Source organism: Anser cygnoides, chromosome 25, assembly GCF_040182565.1.
Source record: "Anser cygnoides isolate HZ-2024a breed goose chromosome 25, Taihu_goose_T2T_genome, whole genome shotgun sequence".
Classification (NCBI taxonomy): Eukaryota; Metazoa; Chordata; class Aves; order Anseriformes; family Anatidae; genus Anser; species Anser cygnoides.
The window spans coordinates 4238482-4261476 of NC_089897.1; the positions used below are offsets into that span (position 1 = coordinate 4238482).

General features: G+C 48.0%; 3 protein-coding genes across 8 annotated transcripts in view; 1 reads left to right on the top strand and 2 right to left on the bottom strand.

Moving 5' to 3' along the window:
• Positions 1-6078, top strand: part of CNTN2 (contactin 2) — a 28318-nt gene extending 22240 nt beyond the window's left edge. For both annotated transcript variants that reach the window (XM_013189644.3, XM_048070862.2), the window contains exons 17-23: positions 254-324; positions 580-814; positions 1211-1326; positions 1611-1797; positions 2272-2384; positions 2469-2637; positions 3200-6078. In XM_013189644.3, the coding sequence (XP_013045098.3) occupies positions 254-324; positions 580-814; positions 1211-1326; positions 1611-1797; positions 2272-2384; positions 2469-2637; positions 3200-3306 (998 nt within the window). In that variant the 3' untranslated portion in view covers positions 3307-6078. The remainder of the gene's footprint in view (positions 1-253; positions 325-579; positions 815-1210; positions 1327-1610; positions 1798-2271; positions 2385-2468; positions 2638-3199) is intronic.
• RBBP5 (RB binding protein 5, histone lysine methyltransferase complex subunit) overlaps positions 1-22995 on the bottom strand; it is a 91994-nt gene that overhangs the window by 62809 nt on the left and 6190 nt on the right. Inside the window, exons 13-14 of one of the 5 annotated variants that reach the window (XM_048070867.2) lie at positions 22812-22889; positions 17407-19345 (exon numbers count right to left, since the gene is read on the bottom strand). In XM_048070867.2, the coding sequence (XP_047926824.1) occupies positions 19320-19345; positions 22812-22889 (104 nt within the window). In that variant the 3' untranslated portion in view covers positions 17407-19319. Of the gene's footprint in view, positions 1-17406; positions 19349-22694; positions 22890-22995 lie in introns of those variants that run through there. The other 4 variants (XM_048070866.2, XM_048070864.2, XM_048070863.2 and 1 more) reach the window with 4 other exon arrangements.
• TMEM81 (transmembrane protein 81) lies at positions 15062-17214 on the bottom strand. Its single transcript, XM_048070869.2, has one exon. It carries the CDS (start codon positions 15917-15919, stop codon positions 15128-15130), a length of 792 nt encoding a protein of 263 aa, XP_047926826.2. The 5' UTR covers positions 15920-17214; the 3' UTR covers positions 15062-15127.

Here is a 22995-nt window from a genome sequence, read left to right on the forward strand (position 1 = left end):
CACATACTCCTGCTTTGAGCTTGATTCTCATCCCCTCTTAGAAATGCTGCCCACAAATAAGCATGCCAGGGACTAGCCAGTGTTCGAGACCTCATTGCCACAGACATCTGAAATCCTTACAGCTAAAAACGGAGACCAGCACTTTTCTAATGAGCTGTCAAAGCCTGGCTGCTCCCTGTCTTTGTGCTCCTCTTCCCCACTCTCCTTTCTTCACCCAACCTGCGCTGTCTGCTTTTGTTTGGGGCCGTGACAGCACCCACTGTGGCACCATCTGGGCTCGGCGGCGGCGGAGGGGCTCCCAACGAGCTTATCATCAACTGGACGGTAAGTCAGCACCGCTCCAGCCTCGGAGGCTGGGACAGGGCCAGGGGGAGGAGCACGAGCCACTTCTCTGGGGAAATCAGTGCTGCAACACAACTGCCACGTGCGGTCGTGCCAAACACTGTGTGTAGTGGCAGTCCCAAAGTCTTGCCCGTTTGAATGGGATGCGCACAGCCACCGGAGCGGCTTTGCTCACGGTGGGTGTAAGCGAGTGCCCAGCCCCTTTCCATGCTCCTTTCTCTTTCCGACCCCTCGCAGCCCACGCTACGGGACTACCAGAACGGGGACGGCTTCGGCTACATCTTGTCATTTCGCAAGAAGGGCACCCAGGGGTGGCTCACCGCACGGGTGCCTCACGCGGAGTCTCTGCACTACGTGTACCGCAACGAGAGCATCGGGCCCTACACCCCCTTCGAAGTGAAGATCAAAGCATACAACAGGAAAGGAGAGGGCCCAGAGAGCCTCACTGCCATCGTGTACTCCGCAGAAGAAGGTAAGGAGGGCTGCAGAGGCTCTGAACTCACGGTGCTTCGCCCGATCAGCCACGGTGTCGGAGCTCACCGGTGGGAGAGGCTTCTTTTGCTCAAAGAGCAGCCGGTAGCAAAGCGTAGACTTTATCTTGTGCTTCAAGTACCCAGATAGATGTTTCCCTCAGCACACCCCTGACTGTACACCGAGAGCAGACAGAGATCTTCACAGCCTGCAGCTGTGGGTCTCCTTGACCTACTAAGTCCCTAAATCCCTTCCCTGTTCTTTGCTCCGCACACATAGTGCCAGCTGTCAGGCTGCGAGTTATCGGTGCTGCAGGCGAATCCCTCCGTTCAAGTACAGTGAATACGCTGCCCTGAGGTGGAAGGAGGATTTTATTCCCTTTTTGTGTCTTTTCCAGAACCGAAAGTGGCTCCGTTCAGAGTTACGGCCAAGGCTGTTCTGTCCTCGGAAATGGACGTGTCCTGGGAGCCCGTGGAGCAGGGAGACATGACCGGCGTGCTTTTGGGCTACGAGGTGCGAGACTGCCGTGGGAACGAGGGATGCTGAAAAGCACAGGGAGAGCCCAGCAAGGGAAATTCCCCTAGGCTAAGCAAGATGAAAGGAAACACCATTTTGTTTCCAAAGATGGGGGATAACGACAGCATGAGGCTCTTATGGGGCCACTGCTAGTACTCCTAAGAGTACCTGCCTCTGCTCACAGGCTGTAACCTTATTGCTGGGCACACGCTAGGTGAAATGCTCAGAAACAAATACCATTTGCAGATGCCTCTTCCCTTCCTGAACACTTTTCTATTTAGATCCGGTACTGGAAGGATGGCGACAAGGAGGAGGCAGCTGACAGAGTGCGAACAGCCGGGCTGGTCACATCAGCTCACGTAACTGGCCTAAACCCCAACACGAAATACCACGTCTCGGTCAGAGCTTACAACCGCGCTGGGACCGGGCCCCCCAGCCCCTCTACCAACGTCACGACCACGAAGCCACGTGAGTGAGCCCCGACCACCTCCGGCCCGAGCATCCTACTCCCCCGGGCAGCCGTTTCCTCCAGTGGACCCCCAGTGATCAGCAAATCGATTAGCTTTTACCTCTCGGTGCCCTAAAGCCATTTCAGCTAGTCAATAAAACAGTTCCCTGAATGTCCTCGGATCTGCCTTGTGGTCTGCGCACCGCTTATTTGAAAAGACCCGTGCTCAGAGTCACAGTCATAAAGAAATACCTTGAGCCCTGCAGGGAGAAAACATCATTTGTTACCAATAGCACCTGCAAAAAAATACATATACCATGTTTTTCCTTCTCTTCTGAAAGAACATTGTGCTGTTTGCTAGGATACTTCCCATTACACCAACCAGGGTGGTGCCACCAGCCTTATCAATTAGAGTCCCAGGAGATTCACACGGACAGCACAACCTCCTCCACACCCTCTGCCTTGCTGAATCTGTCTCGTTTTGTCTCTCTTAGCACCGAGGAGGCCACCTGGCAACATCTCCTGGACTTTTTCGGGGTCTACGGTCAGCATCAAGTGGGACCCCGTGGTGGCACACGCGGACGAGTCTGCAGTTACGGGGTACAAGGTACTGCAGCACGCAGCTGGCCTCTTACACGTGGCCCCGAGGGAATCGCGGTGAACACAAACTCAGACTCGCTTCTCCCAACAGATGCTCTACCGGCAGGATTCCCACTCCGCTCCCACGCTGTACCTGGCCAGCAAGAGCCGGATCGACATCCCGGTCCCTGAAGACTTCACTCACGCCTTTGTGCAGATCCGGGTGACGGGGCCCGGGGGAGACGGGGTCCCCGCCGAAGTTCACATCCTCCGGAACAGTGGTACGTACGCTTCTCTGACCACACGCACCCCGTGCACAAATGCTGCTTACAGGGCGCGTCACAGACCACCAAAAAACAAGCCCAGTTCGTCTGCAGGACTGCCTGCCTGTAGACGATGATCTCCTGCCACGGCTCTTTGACAAGCGATGACTTTGTCACCGCTCCTGCCCTCCACGGCCAACGCAGCGCAGTAGCACAATAATGTTTTTAAATCCCCCTTTCCCTTCCAGGAGCCCAGGGAACACCTTGCCCTGGTGTTTTATGTCAAATCTCTGGAACCGGTCTGCGGTTCCCTTTTGTTTGATTAAAGGAACTTCTGAAGTACCCCTCCCCAGCACTGCACCAAGTAACCTCCCTCCAGACTCCCTGAGCAACCTTTTAGTCTGGCCTGACCCCACGTTCATTATTTGCAGCTAAAGCCCTCAGGTCCCCCACTCCCACCCAAATCACACTGCCTAAGAGTGAACTCCTCACTCCGCTTCTGGGCCCCCGTCTCAGCCCAGGCCCAGCTTTGGGGCAGTGCAACCACACGGTTGCTCCTTCCCTGCTCCCTTCCTTTCAGGGACGAGTATGATGGTGGAGGACTCCGTGACGAGGCCGGTGCCGCACGCTGTCATCGTCACCAACTCGCTCGTAATGCTGGCCCTGATCGGCTACCTGGAGCTCTGATGGTGGCCAGCGCAGCCGAGGACTCCCGGACACGCTTCCTCCCAAGGCAGCGGGGAACTGCTCAATATTTGGCTGCTGCAACTTCGTCTGTGTCACAGCAGCTTCACAGAGAAAGGATTTGACAACGATGTTTTAAGGGAGGAAGAAACGAAACGGCTTTTTTTTTTCTTTGGAAGAACACAAGATTTCATACAAGACATGGGTCTTTAACCAAGCAAAGTTTTTTTAAAGAACTGAGTAAAACAAGGAATTCTACGTGAATTCTGACAGCCAACTGCCCCATACACTGTATCGAGTAGGTTTTCTGCCTTATGAAGCCATGTACTAAAATACTCAGACTGCTAAACTTGACTTTTTTTTTTTTAATACATACAGTGTATTTGTGGGAGGGGAAGGGGAGGACGGGGACTGAGGATTTCAAAGTGAATTTCAGGATTTCAGCATGTTCCACACCAATCCCAATCACAGCCATTTCTAATGAATTCGGGGATGGGATTATTTCCCCTGTAATAGGAGCCAAATTCTGCAGCAACCAGCCCAAGGAGATAAAGCCACAAGAGAAATCGATCTCTGCCCCATCCTGAGGAGATGGGTGAACACAGAGGTTAGATTGTGAAAATCTTTTTTTATGCCACTGGTGTTAACTTGCAGCCCCAGCTTACTGTTTGTACCAACTGCCATGCTGTGAGGTGCAATGCTCAATGTTATCCATATCCCACGTGGTTTTGGGGGTGTTTTTGTTCTGTTGTTTGCTTCTTTCCTTTTTGTTTGGGGAGGAGAAGGGGTAAGTCAAAGACACACTTTTCCAGCATCCAACAGTTTGGAGAGACAGATCTGCCCGGTACAGAAGATTTCAACGTATTTAATTTCAATACAGAGAGGATCTTAAAGAAGGAAGAGGAAAGAATATCGCATAATGTAACCGGGAGCTGGAGACTCAAGCCATCGCTGAGGCAACACAGAAAATCTGGAGCTCCAGCCTGGATAAGTCACCTGGCTGCCAGGTCCAAGCTCGCACAGTGAACGTACGTGGGGGGACTGACACCCCCAAGCTGTACAGGGTTGTTGGGGTGCCCCGCTAAACTGAAATGGCTGGAAATTGTTGTTGCCTGTTAAAATCCCACACTACGGGGAGGGCCTGACATGCAGCTCCTACACTAGCTGCCAATTCCTTGCTCCAGCTGATCATTTCAAACCTAACGTGTCCTAGGCTTTAGGGAGCAGTTAAGAGATTACACACGTAAATCCCTGGCCTCCCCGAGGAGCTAGCCCTACTGCATATACCCCCAGCATCCCATTACAGTTTTGTCGTGTCTGGCCTACCCTGGAAGTGAGAAGGTAAACGCTCCGGGAGGGTCGGGGTGTGCAGCGCCAACAGCAAGGTGCGAGGAGGAAGGTAGGTCCCTAGGTGCTTAGGGAGAAATGTTTTAAGAAACAAGCAAGGAAAAACTAAACTTAAGTAGAATAAACATTTAGAGGACAGCTACAGCAAAAAGAAAGGGCGCTTCAGTTTCCCATATAGACGATGCCTTGAATAACGCCCAAAAACCCAAAAGCCGTGATGGGCTGAGGCAGGCAGTGAAGGCAGGGACCCTCCACCCCCCGAGCCTGCCCACGGCTTCCACCTTGCTCTGCAGCTCTCCATCAGGAACCCCCTCGCTCCCTCTGGCAGGTTCAAACACTTCTTTAAGGACAACTGCTAAATATAAATTATATTTTTGTATGATCTAAGTTCTTGAAGACTTTAAAATATTTCTATTGACGTTTGGAAGCTTTTATTTGTTGGCAAAGTATTTTACGTTGTTAATTCCGCATTTTTGTTACCACCTCCGTCCATCCTGCTGGGCTTTCAACCTTTCTTCCACAAAAGATGGGACGAAAGGAGAATTAGGAATCCAGTGTTAGCTCAAAAGCAAAGCAAATTAGGGCTTGATTGATATGCAGTACTAGTGGTAGCCACGAGGAAAATATTTAGGAGGCATAATCTAACTGGACCTACAGAGCTCCAAAGCACTGCAGAATGATTCCCCCAGCAGCCCTGCAGAGGACAGGCCCGGTTTGGGAGAACAGCAAATGAAAGAAGAAAAATGAAGTGACGCGCCCAAAGGGTCTTCACCGCACCGAGATGCAGGGGCTGGAGGCACTCCGGGTGGATCCTGCGGAGCGCCCAGCACTGCCGGCTGGGACCAGAATCAAAGCCCTCATCCCAAAGACATCTGCTGTGCTCCTCGGGAGGAATCGCCGAGCTGGAGGAGCTGCTTTGGTGCACGGCCGCAGCCAGAAGGTCCACGCCGGTTTCGGGCACAGACTCTGCGAGAGCAGCTGTGACGCCCCACCGCGCCGCCTGCTTACCCACGGGCACGGCTAGGCACCCTCAGGAGGCGCACGCTTGGCACCTGCAGGGCAAACGAACGTGCCCGGACGGACAAACTCACGCGAGTCAGCAAAGCAAAGCTAAATACTGCCATGAAATTCAAGGACGGAGGTTCAGCATCAGCCTAGGTGTAACCGCACGGGCTGTGCGATGTCTCTTACACGGACCTGGTCTCACCAGGTGTTTCCGGCAATACTGGTGACTATGCCTGGTATATTTAACTTTACGGTGTTGGAAAACAAGATGATTTATAGCGTGGTGAAAACAGTATCGAAATGCCGCAGTGCCACGGGGTTTGAAATAGCAGCTACCTGCACCATTTCCCCGGGAAGGTGAATACATCTTCCATACGTTTATTTGTTAAATTAGAACACAGGCACATTATATAAGTGAAAAGCTTCATGAGTTGGATTTCAAATGTTGCAGTTAGCACCGCCCTACGTTGCAAATGGGCTGATTATATTCTAGGATGTAAATTCATGGAACAGTATTACCTGAAGCCTTTAAGTGATACGTAGGTCCCCTTCAAAGTTAAAGGTTCTCAAATTGGATTCAACTACGCCTCTTTTTTGAAAAGGTAAGTACAGACTGCTTCCTCAGTACGCATTTGAAACCAAAATGCTGATTAGTTTTTGCAGTGTTTTAAGGATCACACACAGAAGCAAAAAGGTATGACCTAGAGACAGCCACAAGCGCATTCCAACCACCTGCTCTAACACCAGCTCTGACGCTCTGTTCTCCATCCACTGCTCCAAGCAGTTCTCTCACCACTTGCTGCCTCAGTTTCCCTTCCCGAAGAGCAAGGCACGAGCAGGTCACCACACATCTGCAAGTTCTTTGCAGTTTGCACGTTTCTGTGTATTCACGCCCCTGCCACAGGTGCGATCAGATCGGAGCTCACGGAGGGTGTCAGAGCTGATTTAAACCGACCAGCTCGGGCACCAGGAACATTTCAGCAAGGTGGGACAGCCGCTGCCAAGTCCCTGGGGCAAACGTGCCCTTGTGTCTGCGCTGGCCATAGCTGGCCACTGCCTAACCCGGCCAGCCACTGCCCAGCTGACACCAGTGCTTCCCGTGCATTATCACAAAGAAACTCTGAAAAAAATGTGCGTGGTCACAGGGCAGTCTCTGCCCCACGGACGCTGGAGGGATTTGCTGATACTCCAAAGACAAGACAGCAGCATGCCACAAAGCGCTGCAGGTGAGCACGGGGGCACACGCTGGCTGAAGGACAGGGGCGGCAGGGGACAGTGAAGGTTTTCCACCTGCAGGGAGAGGCCAAATTCAGGCCAGGGCAGTTGCAGGCTACCTGCCCCCCCCTCCAGACCAGACAGCGCAGTTTTTGTACATAGACACAACCACGTTCTGACAAAATGTTTTTCTGGTTTACTTATCAGGGGTTAGGCGACATTCAGAGAAGGATCCGCGCACACACCTAGCCATTTAGCAAGGCACAGCCAAGGCAGCGGCTGTACCTAGTTAAACTTATAGAATATAACCTTATCCAGGCTGTAAAAAAACCCTAAATGTAAAGCCTAACCAAAGCCACCAAAAGGAGAAAAAGATGCGAAAAACTTCCCGCGACACCAGTTAGAGCTTCCTAAAACGCAGCACAGGAGTTAAAAGGAGAGAAAGGAAAGGTGTTCAGAGCCAGGGGAGAAAACTTAGATTTCAACATCTTAACTGAGTTCATTGGGTTTACACCGTCGCATTAAGCTGCAAATCAATTTCCTGTCTCATTAAGAATCCCCCACATGTAATTGCTCTGAGCATTTACTTTAGGGATTAACTTACAGGGATGAGTTAAGTGCCTGCTTTCTGCTCTCAGCACTGTGATGGCTCACTAAGGGAAGTCATCTCATTTCACAGGGTCCGCCTTACTTCTTGGCAGCAAAACCAACCTCACGAGGATGCTGCGAGGAGTAAGCAACACGGGTGAAGCGTTCTGAGACTCCCAAACGAGCGGAGCTAAACGGTTCTGATTTATTTGTATTTAACACACAATAATCTACCTGATGCTACTGAAGTCACAGACTGAGCGTTGCATTCGTGGCTTTAGGTTGTCTGGGCTAAATTCAGCACTGGGCTATGTGGGTTTGAATCAGGAACAGCTCAGATGTAGATCAGGATAGACTTAAACGTTGTGCCGGGAACGGGAGATGCTCCACGCCTTTCATGCCTTCACCCACGTCAGTTAATGCCTGGGGGTTCGCAACCTGACCTGCTCTGAACGTGCAAAGCTCTCCCCCATCCGCACGAGCCCTCTGCTGGGAATATTTTAATCCAACGCCACTAAACACGGACAAGGCAGTTTTCTTCTCCGTAACTTTGTTGTACGCTATTTTTTTAAGAAAAAACAAAGGGGGAACACTGTAAGCATACTGTATTTACTGTAATTATGGTTATTTATTGGCTACGGTAGCACGCAGTTCATAAATAAAGACCTTCAGAGACTTTAGACAACTCCTGGAGTCTGGAGTGCTTGTGTCCAGCTGTAAATGCGTCGGGTACCTCGCTTGCTCAGGAGTCCCCCCGGCCCTGGAGTATTTTCCTGACTGCCCATTGCACGCACTCATACAAACAAGGAGCCCAGCGAGACCCCATCCATGTGGAGCTGAACTCCTCAGCAAAAGTTAATTCAATTAAGATACAGTAAACTCTAACTCTATCCCGTGACAATGATAACTAATGGAAAGAGGAGAGACTGTCCTTGGGGCAAGGAACTGAGGTTACTGAGGGTCTGGTTAAATACATCAACGTAACGTGCTTTACCTGGCTGTATTCCAACGGCTAGAAAGTCACGCTGGAAAACTCAAGTCAGAAATCCCATGCAGCTTATTAGCAAAAAGGGTAATTGATTTTCGAAATAACTTGCCAAAAGAGCTTCATCATCAATAGCAGCCTTTACACCAAGACTGGAGATCTTCCAGGAAAGATATCCACGAGATCAGCCACGAGCTAGCAGGCTCACAAAGGTTCACTTACATTACCGAAAATAATTTCCATCATTGCAGGAGGCACTGCATGAAATCACCTGGTCTACGTTATGTCAGATTAATTCATCACAGTCATCCCTTCTGGCCTTAAAAAAATCCATTAGCTTCCTTCCACCTTCAGGAAGGGTGCCAAGAGATCAACCGGAGCAGCCGTGCGAGGCGCAGGCCTGCGGTCCCCGCTGGAGTTGTGCTGAGGAGTGGACAGGGGAGAAGGGGGCTCAGCAGCACCAGCCATAGGAGATATCACCCAAACCCCTTCCCTCAGCCCATCCGGGACGCATTTGCTTTTATGCAGCCTGTAAAGCAATTACCACATTTAACCATTTCCATTTACAGGCTATAACCCTACAAAACAGCTCACAAAAAAAGACAAGGAATACACTTCAGAGTAAAGCGCCGCAGATCCAAGTCTCATCTTTGGAACAAAGGCAGAAGGGCCCCCTTCAGCAAAAACACCGTAAATAACCCCAACTGCTCCCCCGAAGCTGGCTTGTAGGCTGCCAGCTCCAAGGATTTCCGAGGCTGTCGAGAGAGCACCGTTACTGCCCAGCCCCAGGCAGACCCAGAGCCCCCTCCAGCACCAGCTCTCCCCACAGCACCGCCGGGCGCACGACGGCTGCAGCAGGATGGGCGGCCGGGAGCCACTGCGAGCCCCAAGGGGTGGCGAGGAGGAAGAAGGGGAAGACGGTAGGGAGTACGGCGAGGAGGATGGTGCAGAGCAGCCCCTTCTTTTCCAAGGAGCCCCAGCTGCCCCAGGGGGAGGTGCCACATAACAAGGCGATCGCAGGGAGGGCAGGATGAGGCCCCAGGAGGCCGGGCTCAGCTGCGCTCCGGCCCCTCGCAGGCTCCTGCCCCTCTGCCCCGTGCTGCGCGGAGCCGCGGGCGAGGCGCTCGGCGCTGGAGCCCCGTAATTAGCTCTGGGAGTTCGGCAGCAAAGGGGCTTTGTAAAGGGCAGGGAAGCGTCATTAAAGCACCCAGCAGGGAGCGGCCAGGACGGAGATGAATCGCTCCCCGCTCCGTCCTCTGCGAGGGCACTTCTGCTTTCTCAAGAGCCATCATTAAATGCCACCGCGCGTCACGCAGCTGAGCAGAAATGTGTCCGCCCTGACGAGCTGGAGGGTCCCGAACAGGAGGGTCCCGAACAGGAGGGTCCTTCGGCAACGCGAGCACGCCGTGCCGCACCGATGCTGGCTGAAGGGTGCTGTGAGCACCACTTACACCCACCCGTCCCAGCTCTTCCCACGGAGCCAGACCGAGCTGCACGCTGTAACCCCACCACCAGCTGCATTTAAGAACCACCCCTGGTTTTTCTAGGAGCACCTGTGTGTTTACAGAAACGCTCCCCGCACAGCTCGCAGGCATTACGGCTGCAGCCGCTGCGAGGACAGCCCTTGCTATGGGATTTGGGCAGGCCCGGGCCCAGCAGAGGGGTTTTTGTAGGCAGAAATACCGAGGGGAAATAGTTCGCTGCCTTTCTGTGACACCTGAAGTCTGAGAGCTGCATCCCAGCAGATCACTGAACTGCTGCAGGCAACTGCAGGACCACAGAGGAGAAGTACCAGAGATCAGCGTGCAGAGAACGGGAGCCCAGACATTGCCTTGGTGTAAAAGCAGCATATGGGGGTTGTTTTTCTCTTTGCTGCCATTCAAATTCCAGCAGTTAGGGCAATCTAGTTATTCAATTTAGATAAGCTTCAGTAGCTAACAGCAGTTTAAACAGCTGCCTATGCCTCACCATTCTGTTATTACCTCGTTCTTTCCAAGTGCTAATTCCATTAGCAAATTGACTTCCTCCCTCACACAATCTGTCTGGCTTTAGTATGTACAATACTAATTGCTTCCTAATACCTAGGACCATCAGCAGGCAGCAGAAGTCTGTACCACAAAAAAATCTCTGGCTGGGAACTGGCAGCAAGGAGGGTTTGGTTCGCATGCAGCCTCTGCAGCCCTCTCCTCCAGGTGAGGCAGACAAGCAATTGCTGAAATGGTGGAGGAAGAAGTTCGGGCACTGTATTACAAAGTCAGGGCAGGGAAAGACATTTTTCTACAATTCAGACAGTTACTTTGGGAAGAACAGATTTGGTGACTCAGAAAACGTGCAGAGCATGGGAGAAGACAGAAAGACACGTAGGGAGGAGGAGAGAGTGTTGTTTCAAAGGGCCCTTGCTTCAGCTGCTTCCTCCCTGTCCATCTGAGCTCCCCTTTCCCCCTCTGTAACCCCTTACCCCCACAGCACAGCCTGCTCTCCCTTCCTTCCTCTCCATCCCCCAGCAGACCTGCTAAAGCAAACATTAGGAAAACCACTTCAGATTGTTGTAAAATGCAAAAGCATAGACAAAGTACAATTTCAAACAGCAGCCACATCAGGAAAAGGCCTCATTCCACCCTTTCTGATGCTGGAGCCGCACTCTCCATCACTGCCTTCCATCTTTAAATCAACTTAAAAAAATACATTCATCTTCCCTGCTCCCCTTGGCCAAAAAAAAAAAAAAAAGGAAGGATGCAATAAAAAGATGAAGGACCCTTTGGGCTCCCACTCTGACCTCCTCAGCTAAGCAGTGAGAAAATGGATTGTCCTGGACCTTTCATGTAATCTCTCTGCATTTCTAAAACACAGCTGCCCACAGGACGCAAGCCCCGCATTTACATTACAAAGCGCAAGGAGACCCTTCCAGAGGGGTCAGCTTCTCTTTGTTGGCTTTAACCATTAGCTCCCGAACCGAGCACAAGCCTGTTCCTGCTACACGGGGCTCTTCCGCACTGAGGGGACCCAACAGCCTCCTCTCTCCTACCACGAGCATCCCCAACTTACAAAGTTGTTACCCATTTCTTCCTATTTAGTAAGCAAAAAGAGCTCTCTAAATCATGTTTAGAGAAGGTGCCCGCTTCAGTTTTTATTAACTGTTTGTATTCTTGCCCAGATGTATTTAAAAGGGTGCAAGGGGCCCTTTGCATATCTAGGGATGCGAGCCATGGGCCCCCGCCACCAAGAAAGCCATCGACAGGAGAGATCCAGACTGGATGAATGCAGCCAGGCTCCCCAGGGTGTCTGAAGCATGAGTGTACAGCGGGCAGGTTGCTGCTGCTGCTGCTTTTTACAGGTTTGGGAAAGAGAATTCCTTGGGGGTGAGAAGACGGCACAACGAGAAGAGCCAAAATCCAGGTCTCGCTTGTACGCGGAGCCAGCTCAAACGGTGGTGTTAAATCTGAGTCAACGCATTTCACCCTGCTTGGAAGCGGCTTGCCGTATTTTTACTTCAGCTGACACGAAATACATTTTAAGATAAAAGAAACCGGTTAACCTACAGCAGGTATCAACAGGGAAGTTTAACAGTAGATCAGTGCAAATCATGGAGTTCGTTGTAATAATTTTTTCACATTGATCTTATGAGCACACTTGAGATGCAAAGATACGATTTCATCTCTTATCTCTGCAGCAGAATGAGGAAGCGAGTAAAAGCCCAACTACCTCGATCTGTTCCCCGAATTAGGGAGATGTTGCTGAGCAGGAGAGCCACCAGCTTCAGGGATGGGGGAGCTCTGCCAGGGAGGAGGAATTCTACATTGAAAACCATAAATCAGTGAGTATCGAAGGGACTCGTTGCAATCTGCTGCCCTTCTAACCAGGTCACTGGGAAAGATGCCTCCAGAGCCAGCTTACAGGAGGTCCTAGAGAGAGTCCAGAGCGCTGGAGACCACGCTACAGTAGAAATGCACAAAGAGAAGCCTGCCCACAAGCTTCCCCCAAACATCTCATGCCGCAACCCAGACGGACTTTGGAGCAGGGGATGAGCAATGCCACATGGAACAAAACTGCAGCAAATCACGTTTAGATCTCTGACTGGACTGGTATGTACGTGTTACTGGAGATAGAGAAACGCCCCCTAAAAAGCAGCAGTGCCATAGCATGCAAAGCACATCATCAACCCACACTTCTCCAAACCCGATTTCTAATAGCAGCAGCTACTGACTTTAAAGCAGCCTGAGCTAGCTGCTGCCTAGGTCCTGGTTCTGTGCTTTGGCCATTCAGTTAAAAAATACGTGTACAGGTAACCCTCAGCACCCCCAGCACAGCCCCAGCCCCTCTCACTGGCTGGGGAGGAACCTGTGTATCTGTTTGGTTTCCCTGCAGGGCTTTCTTTGATGACTTGCTGCCGCAGGACTGCAACAGCGATGAGGAATCCAGTTACGTGCCCAGTGAGAACCAAGGAGCAGAACCAGCCAGAGGTGTGTGCCCACCACCAAGCATCCCTGATGGCCCCAAGGAGCTTAAAACTCCTCGTCAGGCGCATCGCTACAGGAGCCCCATCAGCTTGCTGCAGGACACGGCTGCTGCAGAGCGCCTCGGCGACCCGGCCGGAGAGTCAGCAAATGCAGAGAGCTGCAGAGAAAGCCCAGAAGGCAAAGCAGGGCTAACGGGAACAGACGGAGGCTGCCGAAGGGAGCGAGCGGTCCTCGCAGAAGCAACGCAAGAACAGCTACTAAAAGGACAGGGCCTGGAGAGGCACAGAAGAAGGCAGCGGGCTGACCACAGATGAGGACACCCCCAGCGAGCTCGAGACTCGGAAATCCTGGAGGAAGGCTCAGAGAGAGCAGCGCGTGCTTCTGGCCAGGGAACAGAAACAGAGGAACGAGTTGCAGAGCCAGAAGGAACAGCGGAGCGAGGACAAAGCCAGCGCCGAGCACAGAAAAAACTTCAGTATTGTAGGGCTGAGTCGGAGGAAACCGATGACGAACAGAAGCAAGAAAATCTTGGACAACTGGATCACCATCCAGGAGCTTCTGAGCCTTAGGAACAGGTTGCTAGATGTTCTGCTGTATGTTTTCATACAGCCCCTTGCTGTCTGTCCCAGCGGTGTAGCAACCCTCCCGTGCCTTCCCCGAGGGTCACCCCAGATGGCAGGAGGGGACCGGGCATCTTCCCAAGGGCTCCCACGTGCCCCCCAGAGCCAAGCTACTAAAAAGAGAGGCACCTTCTGTCCCTGCTGAATGGCTCCCTTCATGTTTACAGACTTCTGCAGCGGTTGTGCCCACTGAAGTCCTCCCACAGAAGCAGGGAGCTTGGCAGAGCTACAAACTGAGAACTCAAGCCGGATCGTGGGCTTGCTTCTCCACTCAGACACGGCCAGGCAGCCCCATGCTCCACAGCTCATTGTCTCGATAAACTTATTAGCTACTTAATCATACCTGAAGATTTGGCTCACTGCATTTCAGTTTGATTTTTTTTCCTTACACAGGAGGCTCTGCAAACGAGGTATTTCCTTGTATACCCAACTCTTTCGACATTAAAGCATTTTTTTGTTCTGGCAGAAAGAAAAAAAAATAGTACGCTTTGACCTTAAATAGTAGAGCTGTATCATTATTTTCCACAGAATTGGATGTGCTATGCATTCCTATACTTTAGTTCATAGAAAAAAGGAAATGGACTTAGTAAATATAGTTGTTTACTCTAAAATTGAGGCAGGAACTAGAAAGAGAATGCACTTAATAGGTCCCTCAGTGGATTCTGCGACCAAGAGGGAAACAGTACTCCCTACTGAGTTGCTGCATGTTTTATCCTTATTAGTCACCAGGAAAAATGAAAGATCCACAAGCCCACTGAACTCTTCCCTCTCCTCCCCCTTTAAAGATTTTTAGGAGTGAGCTCAGCTCGGAGCTGTGATTAAAAACACCCCATTATGTTCCCAAGCAGCCGTGCTCAAACTGAAGATTTGCTTGTGCTACCTACTGCTCCCTGCCTTGCTGTTCTAAACTACAAAGGAGAGTGGAAGCTCCCAGCTCTCACTTGATACTCGTTTCCTGAGCTCCAGCGGCAGGAGACAAACATCTGTAGAGACAGCAGGCAGCGGTGGCTCACCTCGTCCCTGCACACCCAGCTCCCGAGGGTGGACTGCTTGGGTTTGATGGGGACAGCAGGCAGTCTGGAAACCACGTTTCCGGGCCCAGCTGCTGCATCCTCGCTTCTTTGCGCCTCTTGCTGGAGAACACCACCTACCAAAGCCAGCCACCTGGGTCAGCCCGCATCGCCGCAGTTCTGGGCAAGGCAGAAGAAATAACAAGGCAGAAGCAGGATGCCAAGTTATCAGCTACAAAACAAACAAAGCAACTAGAGGTAAAAATAAAGCCTAGTCAGAGGAGTATCGGGCAGTTTTCTGTGGCTCAGTGTCCTCTTAACTTCTGTCTGGACCATTCCAGGGGTAGAGAACATCATGCATCCTTTCACACCACGTAGGGAACAAGAGCCCTGCCCCACCTGGAGACACCGCCTGCGCTACACCACTAAGACCCACGCTTCAGTGCTAACTTACCAATTGTTTTGTTAAGCTTCAGTCTGGTAACAGACAAACTGCCAAATTAACCAAGCTCACCATGAAAAGCTGCGTCGATACTAATATTGCTGTATTTGTTACCACAAACAAGACAGAGAACAGCAATTGCATTAAAACTCAGCTTATGTCTCTGCATCACTTCTTCTCAACGTCTTCTGCAAAGAGCGGAGAGCTGCTCTCAGTAAGAGAACTCCTATCACTCCGCTTCCAATTCCTATCAGGGATTTATAAAATAATTTTCTTTGCCAGAAGTGTTGCTGCTGCTGCACTTCTGTGTGGGTGTTGTTTCCTTTGATTCCTTCCTCCGCGTTTGCTGCTAGCTTCTGCTCGTGAGTCAAGGACTTCTGAAAGTTCAGATCCACTAAGTCATTTCGGATCACTCTGACCCCGAAGTAGACTCTCTTGATGACCCTGAACGTCTTCAGCATCCGCACATCACAGCGGTAAGTCCCCGCGTCCGACTCCCTGGTGGGGGAAAACCGGACGACATAACCGGGGTTTCTGAAAGGTCCGAACAGGACGTCGTTCATGGTGATGAGGCCTGGGGCGAGCCTCCACGTGTAGGTATAGGCTCGGCTAACGAAGTCGACCGTGTCCGAGCTCAGGCAGCTGAACGCGAACGGTTTGCCCACCGGGACGGTGAAGTGGAGCAAGCCACAGCCCCAGGTGGTGAGGCAGGGGGACCTGCGCAGGGTGCAGCTCCTCCTCTCTCCGGCCGGAGTGATCTCGCACATCTCCTCCAGCTTGAAGCCCAGCCCGCAGGTGACGCTGCAGGACGTGGCGTTCACAGCGACTTTAGCTACCACCGACTTCAGCTCTGCCGGGATGGTGACTTTTTGAAAGGAGACTGCCAGTGGAAGGTAGAAAGCACAAGACAGCATCCCAAGGATGCATCCGTTCCCTAAGGTCTTCATGTCAAGTTATCAATCAGATGTGCTACTCTCTAAAGCCGTATAAATTCAGCAGTAAAAAAATAATAAGAATAAAATAAATCACTCTTTGTAAGCCTTCATACTTAGTATTTCTGAAATGCCACCAGCATCATCTTTAAGACCTAACCCTTCCATTAGGAAATATCCTCTAACGAGACAGGCTTGAAGTGTAACACTGCTAAAGAAGATGCAGCACATCGCTGTGTCGGTCAGAATGAATCCCGAGTTCTGGGTCTTGGAGCAGAATGTTTAAGTTCGCCTTATCCGGCAACGGGGATCTATCTGACTAGTTAAAAAAGATGAAGTCCTCCCTCCTTCTCCATAAGATTTTACATGCTCTTTTAATGAATTTCCACTGTATTGTTCCATTTTAATTTTCTCATAAGGCTATAAAACAATATAAGTAATAATTATTGGAACTTTTAAAATAGCACTGTTCAGTGCGAGGAAATCATCATGACTTAGGTAGCACCTGCGGTTTTATCACATGTGCACATCCCAAAAATCCAAGGCAATGCCCAAGTGACCAAGACCATGAAAACGAGATTTTGACTTCAGTGCCATCACACTGAGGGATCAAAGGCCAGGTGAACAGGGTTGTATCCCTGATGCCATCCATCTCTACACAGGGCTCAGCAAAGCTGCTCTGTGAGCTCGCGTTCCCAGGTGACGATGTCACAGACGGGCTCTGCCTGGGATTCAACAGCGCTGACCTCAGGGCATCTCCTGAGCCCCATCCGCTGCGTCACGTACAGCCACTGACTCCAAAGAGCGATCTCAGAGCCAAAATCTCCACGTTCAGTTTATGAATTTGTAAAACCAAAATCCCCTGTACGCTGTCATGGCTGGAGGGCGCATAAAGAGGAAACATCCCAACATAATTCACCAAGTATTCAAGCGTCCCAAAAGAAAAATGTGCTACTAAAGTTCTCCTTGAAAAAAAGTCGAAGTTGTTTCTTTTGATGCAGTAATTGAACTACAGTCAAGCCAGTTCAATAATAATTGTCTCCCTGCCAGCAATTGAATTATGGATTGCAGAAAGGGTTAGATTGCCATGTTCTCCAACAGCTTTGCTAACAAATATCCTTGCTTCTTTTTCTAACACCCCTTAATTTATTAAAATGATAACTCTGGAAGATCTAATACAGTTATGTTTCACATCCAGTTACGCCGGCTACCCGCGGTACGCTTTGTGCTCAGCTCCCCTTTCAGCACAGCTGTCCCAGAGGTGCACTCAGGTATACAGCGCTTTTTATTACACTAGAGATTTACTACTGCAACCAAATGCCACATTAAAGAAAAAAAGAAAAACAAACAAAAAAAACAAAATCTAAACAAAAGGAACACAACACACCAGCTGTGGTAAAGGTACAACACATTTGCATTTGCACCAGAGCTGTGTTGTGGGATTCCTAGCCACTGTCACAATAAAAACGATCAGGAAGCATGGAAAAGCCAAGACTTAACCATTGACTTTAGGAAATAAAACATACATCTTTATTTACAGACACAAAAACTAACATCACTGCTTTGTGCTACCAGCAAGCCAGTATCTGACAAATACTGTACAAAACTACACATACCAAAAAAAATAAAATAAAAGATGGAAGAAAATAAACCAAGGACATATACACTGTACAAGGAAGTTTTAACAGAAATGAAGGCTGGAGTCTGTGGCAAATAATATGCTTGAAAATAATCTAGAGAACCATTGCCTGTGCATCTTTGAAAGCTTGTGAGCTCAGCCACGCCACATTTGGGTGGATTTGACATAACAGCGTTCTAGAAAAGACGTAAATTGTCCTATAAGCAGAAAGAACAAAGAAAACTAATACTGTACACGTGGGAACAGATTTCATTAAGCAGACCACTGTACCAAAGCCGAAAATGAAAATACCAGTTTTAAAAAATCCTTCCGATTTAAAATGTCTCCTCTCTTCACATGCTTCTATCTCATGCTACTCCTGCACACTTCCGACTGTAAATTAACACATCTCGTTACGACTCCTCTTCTTGGCTTTTAATGTCTGCAGTATACTTTGAAAATTTAAATACATAGAGATATCTCAATAATTACAACTAGGGAAAAAAATGAAGTAATTGCATAGGAACCATAAAAGTCACTACAAAACAAGGGGCATTAGGAATGAAAGCTTTCTTTTAGCAAGCTGTTGGTCTAGTGCAGAAGGATCAGGCTGTAGGTACTGGATAGAGAAAGCGTCTCTTGCCATTCCCACAAAAAAAACATTACAAATGTCATTAAGAAATAAAAGGTTGAAGTACAGCTGGGAAGAAGCTGCGAGCATTCATCGTTCTTCTATTCTTGATCCAGAAGTGGAAAAGAAATAAAACAAAAGATCGTTTAAAAAATTCGAGTTCCATATGTTTTGTTTTTTTTACACGATCACATTGTTACTCATTTCATCTTTAAGTCTTGGAAAGATTACTGAAAAAAATACAGTTTCAGTTAGGATAAATATTGGTTCTGCTTCTTCTGTAACTGCTAGCATACACCAGCAAAGGAGGAAACCAATTGTTTCTGGTAGTACATCTTAAAGGAAAGAAACAGAATAAAAACACTTGCAAGGACGGAAAGAAACTGCCAACACAGCTTTTCATATTACAGTCTAGATGAAAGCATATAAACCGAGTATTTTATCTACAGCTACTTTCCTTTGTGCTTTTCCCACAAGCAGAGTTATCCTTCATGTCTAAAATATCCACTCTATGAAGATTCATTTTTTGCGGTCTTGAGAGGGTGTCTTGATTCTTCACGTTACGTCTCTATCCACTTGAGATGAAATCGAACCTGGCACATAATCAGTAGCAGTGTTTCACTAGGCATGTCAGCATAGAAGACATCGCACTGAACTAACGGAAAAGCTGAGAAGGTAATGCAGCTAGCAGAGAAGGACCTACAACTCGCTGAAATGAAAGTGAACAGCAAAGAAAGGGAAGTCTGTAGGATACAAAGCCATATGGTATCAGGAATAAACACCATACACTTTAGGTACTCTTCAATCCAGGAACAAAAAAAATTACTTTAAAAAAAGGTTGACAAGCTCTGGAGTGGCAATGTGTTGGGTACCAGCTCAGTTGAGAAATAGTGATATATGACAACACAAAGGCAGTCCAATTAAGTCTCTTTGCAAATTGCATGACCTGAGAGTCAGCATCTTACACTGTTCGATGAAGAGGCAATTAAGGAAGAATGAAGGCCATTTCCTCTTCAATATTCATTTCTTATAAAAGTCACTCCCTGAATCCATGAACAATCAGGCTGCTGTATTATAGTCAGTCCATTCTGACTGAGCATTTCATCTGTTTTCCATATTATGGTGCCAATATAGGAAAGAACAGGGGAAGATAAGGAAGAATGTCTTCATAACAATTCTGAGATTGCACCACCTGCTAAAGAGATCAAAGACAGGTGAAAAATAAATCATCAGGCTCAAACAGGTGTTACCAGAGACCACCAAATGTTGCAAACATTTCCAGAAAAAAAAAAAAAGACCAAGATTTTCTAGATAAAGCTATTCTTTCCAGAAAGAGATAAAATCAACAAGATAGTACCTATGACAAATTGAGATCTCTTCAGTATTTCTGCATTTGCATTTGAGATCACGTGCATAGGCATGGACAAGGTGGCTAAGAACCTCTGAGCTTTTATTCCACAGAGGAACAAGCAAACTTACCTGGTGGAAAATTTTTGGATTCATCAACCCCAAAATCTCAGAGCAGAAACACAACTGAAAAGAACGCGTTTCACTTCATTTGGGGTTGAATCAGAATGCTGCATGATTTTGTTCTAAGACCATAAAATAGACCAAGCTTCCCAGTTTGTCTTTACTGAAATCTGATTTTGACACATCTGCTTTAACACTAGGACATTGACTGCCGGGCTGCACAGCGCAGCCACAGAGACAGCCTGCAGCAGGCTCCAGGTCCCAGCCACCCAGCTTGCAGAAGACGCTGTATTACGGCAATTCAGACAACAGCTGCCAGAGAAAAAACGCTCATTGAGAGGCTGGTTTAGGGACTGATCACTCACATCAGAAAGCAACAGCACAAGGAACTAGCAGAACTGACAGCTTCATGCAAGAGACACAGAGAAGCCAGTCTGGCTCCAGCACTGCAAGCAGAAGGCCACTTCAGTTTGAAAACACGCATTTGCGAGTGGTGGAACATTGGCAGACCCAAGAAAAAATTGGCTGCCCAAAACAGAAGTCATAAGCACAAGCCATAAAGAGAACAAAGGAAGACAGACATGAACTTCATGAGAAGACGACTGTGAGCTTTGAGAGATCCAAATGATGTTTTTTTTTTAGTGGACTGTTACTTTCATCATACGACTCATACAGACGCTTCCAATACTAACTGGTGGGACCTACTGCATGATCTGTTTGGTCAATGGTACTGTATAAGGGAGCACAGTAACAGATGCTACTGAGACAGAAGTCCACCGTAGCAATATTGATTATTTGCTATGATTATTTGCATCCAAAGCTCAGCAGCAGCAGCAAGTAAAAATGCACAGTTGTCTCTTAAAGCAAGTCAGACTGTAAGTATCGCACAGAAAACTATAAGCAAAGCCACACAAAAATCCTCCCAAATACGATTTCCAATTATGTGCAAAAAAAACAGGTGCCTGTCTAGAATCTTGCTTCATTTGAAATATGTTAGAGGAAATGGGAGTAATGTTTTCCTACAGCTCTATAGAGCAGATTGATGCAACAACGATTTATGCAACGATTACAAGCTGCCAGGAAGAAGACACTGAGATCTGTCTAGAATGATAGACCAAGCAAATTAGTAAAGAGTGATAAGAAAGTTACAGAAATGTATACCTTGGGAAAAAAAAAGGAAAAACATACCTGCTATTTAAACCATTTCTCTGAAAGTGATTACACACGGTTCTCTGAAGTGCTTATACAGCTCCTTAAATATGGATAAGTTAAGATATTCAGCTTTTTTTTTTTGGAAACAATTAACCACTGAAATTTGTTTGGGAAGCCACATTGTTAAGTTTCCAGTGCAAGATCCTCTCTTTTTTATGTCCTTTTGCATATGGCCATGTTAATTAGCAGAGTGATAAAAGAAAGCAATCAACAGGCTTGCTGATGAAGGGTTATATTCATCTGGTCTTCAGACTAGACTTGTCCACCCAGCATGGCACAATAGAGAAGTCAGGATGTTTAACAGATGCCAGCAGGCATCTGAGAATCTGTACTGACCCAGACAATTCCTTCTTACTGTACTTCTAAGCACATTGGATTGCCCCTAATGACCTGAGAAATCGAGAGAGAACTGCCCTGCCTGGTAACCCCGACACTAGAACCTAATCTGTACTGCTCAGGCTACAAACAAGGCCTAATGATATTCTCGGCTATCTGTTTCACTTCTTGATTTTGTAAGGGGCGATGTGAAAAGATTAAATAGAAGCCCAGAAAACATCCACCATGTTTTGCCACTTATAGACAGGTTTCTTTTATCACATCCCTTTTTTCTGCACACAGCAGTTATCAGTACTAGTACAAGCAACGTAACAGGAGCAGAGCAGGAAGGACAATGAGCAAGGTGGGTAACGTAGGACCAGCAGTGAAGGAAGGAAGGAGTTAAAAAACAAAAATCAACTCTGTGCAGTCTAAAATCCACAGCAGCAGCTGCTGAGTTCAAGGAAAAGCAAAATTTGATATATCAATTACATCGTATCTTTGAATCCGTTTAGGTATCAGCCCTGAGTTCTCTGCGGAGCCCACATCATTTAATCCAAACATGTACTTCCTTTGCTACTCCTGAATGAACTTCTCCCAAATATGCTCAAGTAACAAATGAGACAGATGGGAAACACTGTCACCAGCTGGGCCCTAACGAAGGTGACTGCAAGGCTTGTTCTAGAGTAAGCAACCAACAAAACACCATTTAAAAAAACGTAGAAAGGGCCAACAAAACCTGTCGTCTTTTACAGCATCTGTGCTTTCCGGAATTTAACTAAGGCTATTGCATAGCTATGTATATAAAACTCAGCTCCTGATTTCTATCTTCGGGTCCACTGATCAAACAGGCAATGCTCAATCTTTTACTACACTCCTTTAAGCAACATAACACTTCGCCTAGTGGAAAGTCACAGGTGTGTATTTTGGCAGAGACCATTTATAACAATAATCTAGTTCAGACAGGAAACGGAAAACCCCAGTTACGAGGTCATTTAGCCGAGTCCCAGAGAAGAGGGAAATAAAACCTTTCCTAAGTTAGCAGGCAGTATTTCTAACCCTCAAAACAAAGTTTTTGATATCTGTTTCATTTCCTAGTTCTGCTTACGGAATTTTTTTGTTCATTACACCATTGATAGCACAAAATACCAGTTTAAGCTTCTGAACCCTTCACTATTTACATTTTTGCTGTCAAAATCTACCCAGCCAAACTGAGCACAGTTATTGTGAATGTAAGAATTGACAGAAGTTAACAAAAAGACTGAAGTCATCACAAGATATCTTGCTTTTGAAATAGTGCTCCATCTCTATCAAAAACCCTACATGCTCATTATATCCAACACCACATGCATGGATATCAGTTTTACTAAAAATATCAAAAGCCTTTCCACAAAGAAAGTATAAAATTTTGCCTATCCTTGACAGCAGCTAAACATTTAGTGAGCAGGTGCCATTTGGGAAGATAAAATGCTATGACTATATTAAGTCAGGGTCTGTACAAAGCAAGGCCACCAAGCAAGCAACGACGCTCACAGTGTCCTTACCTGTCAAAGGCTGTCCCAGCTCCGCCTGCACTTTACCCTTCGCTGCTCCTTCCAGAGGTAAAGCACCTCTGTCCCCTTTGTAGAGTTTCGGTTTAAATGGAGAATCTTTGTCTTTACCTTTTGATCCTTTAGGCCTGCCTGCTTGCTTCTTCTTGGATTTACCATCTCCCTTCACACCCAGCAGCGGATGGACTTCTGTGGAAAGCAATGTGTTACCAAGATGAGTTACCATTAGGACACTGAAATCATGTTAAAATACAAACAACATTAAAAACTAGTTTCAGGATGCCTGTTCTCATTT

What these genes read in the sequence shown, in the direction of transcription:
- TMEM81 (XM_048070869.2), bottom strand. Translation starts at nt 15,919, where the DNA reads ATGAAGACCTTAGGGAACGGATGCATCCTTGGGATGCTGTCTTGTGCT.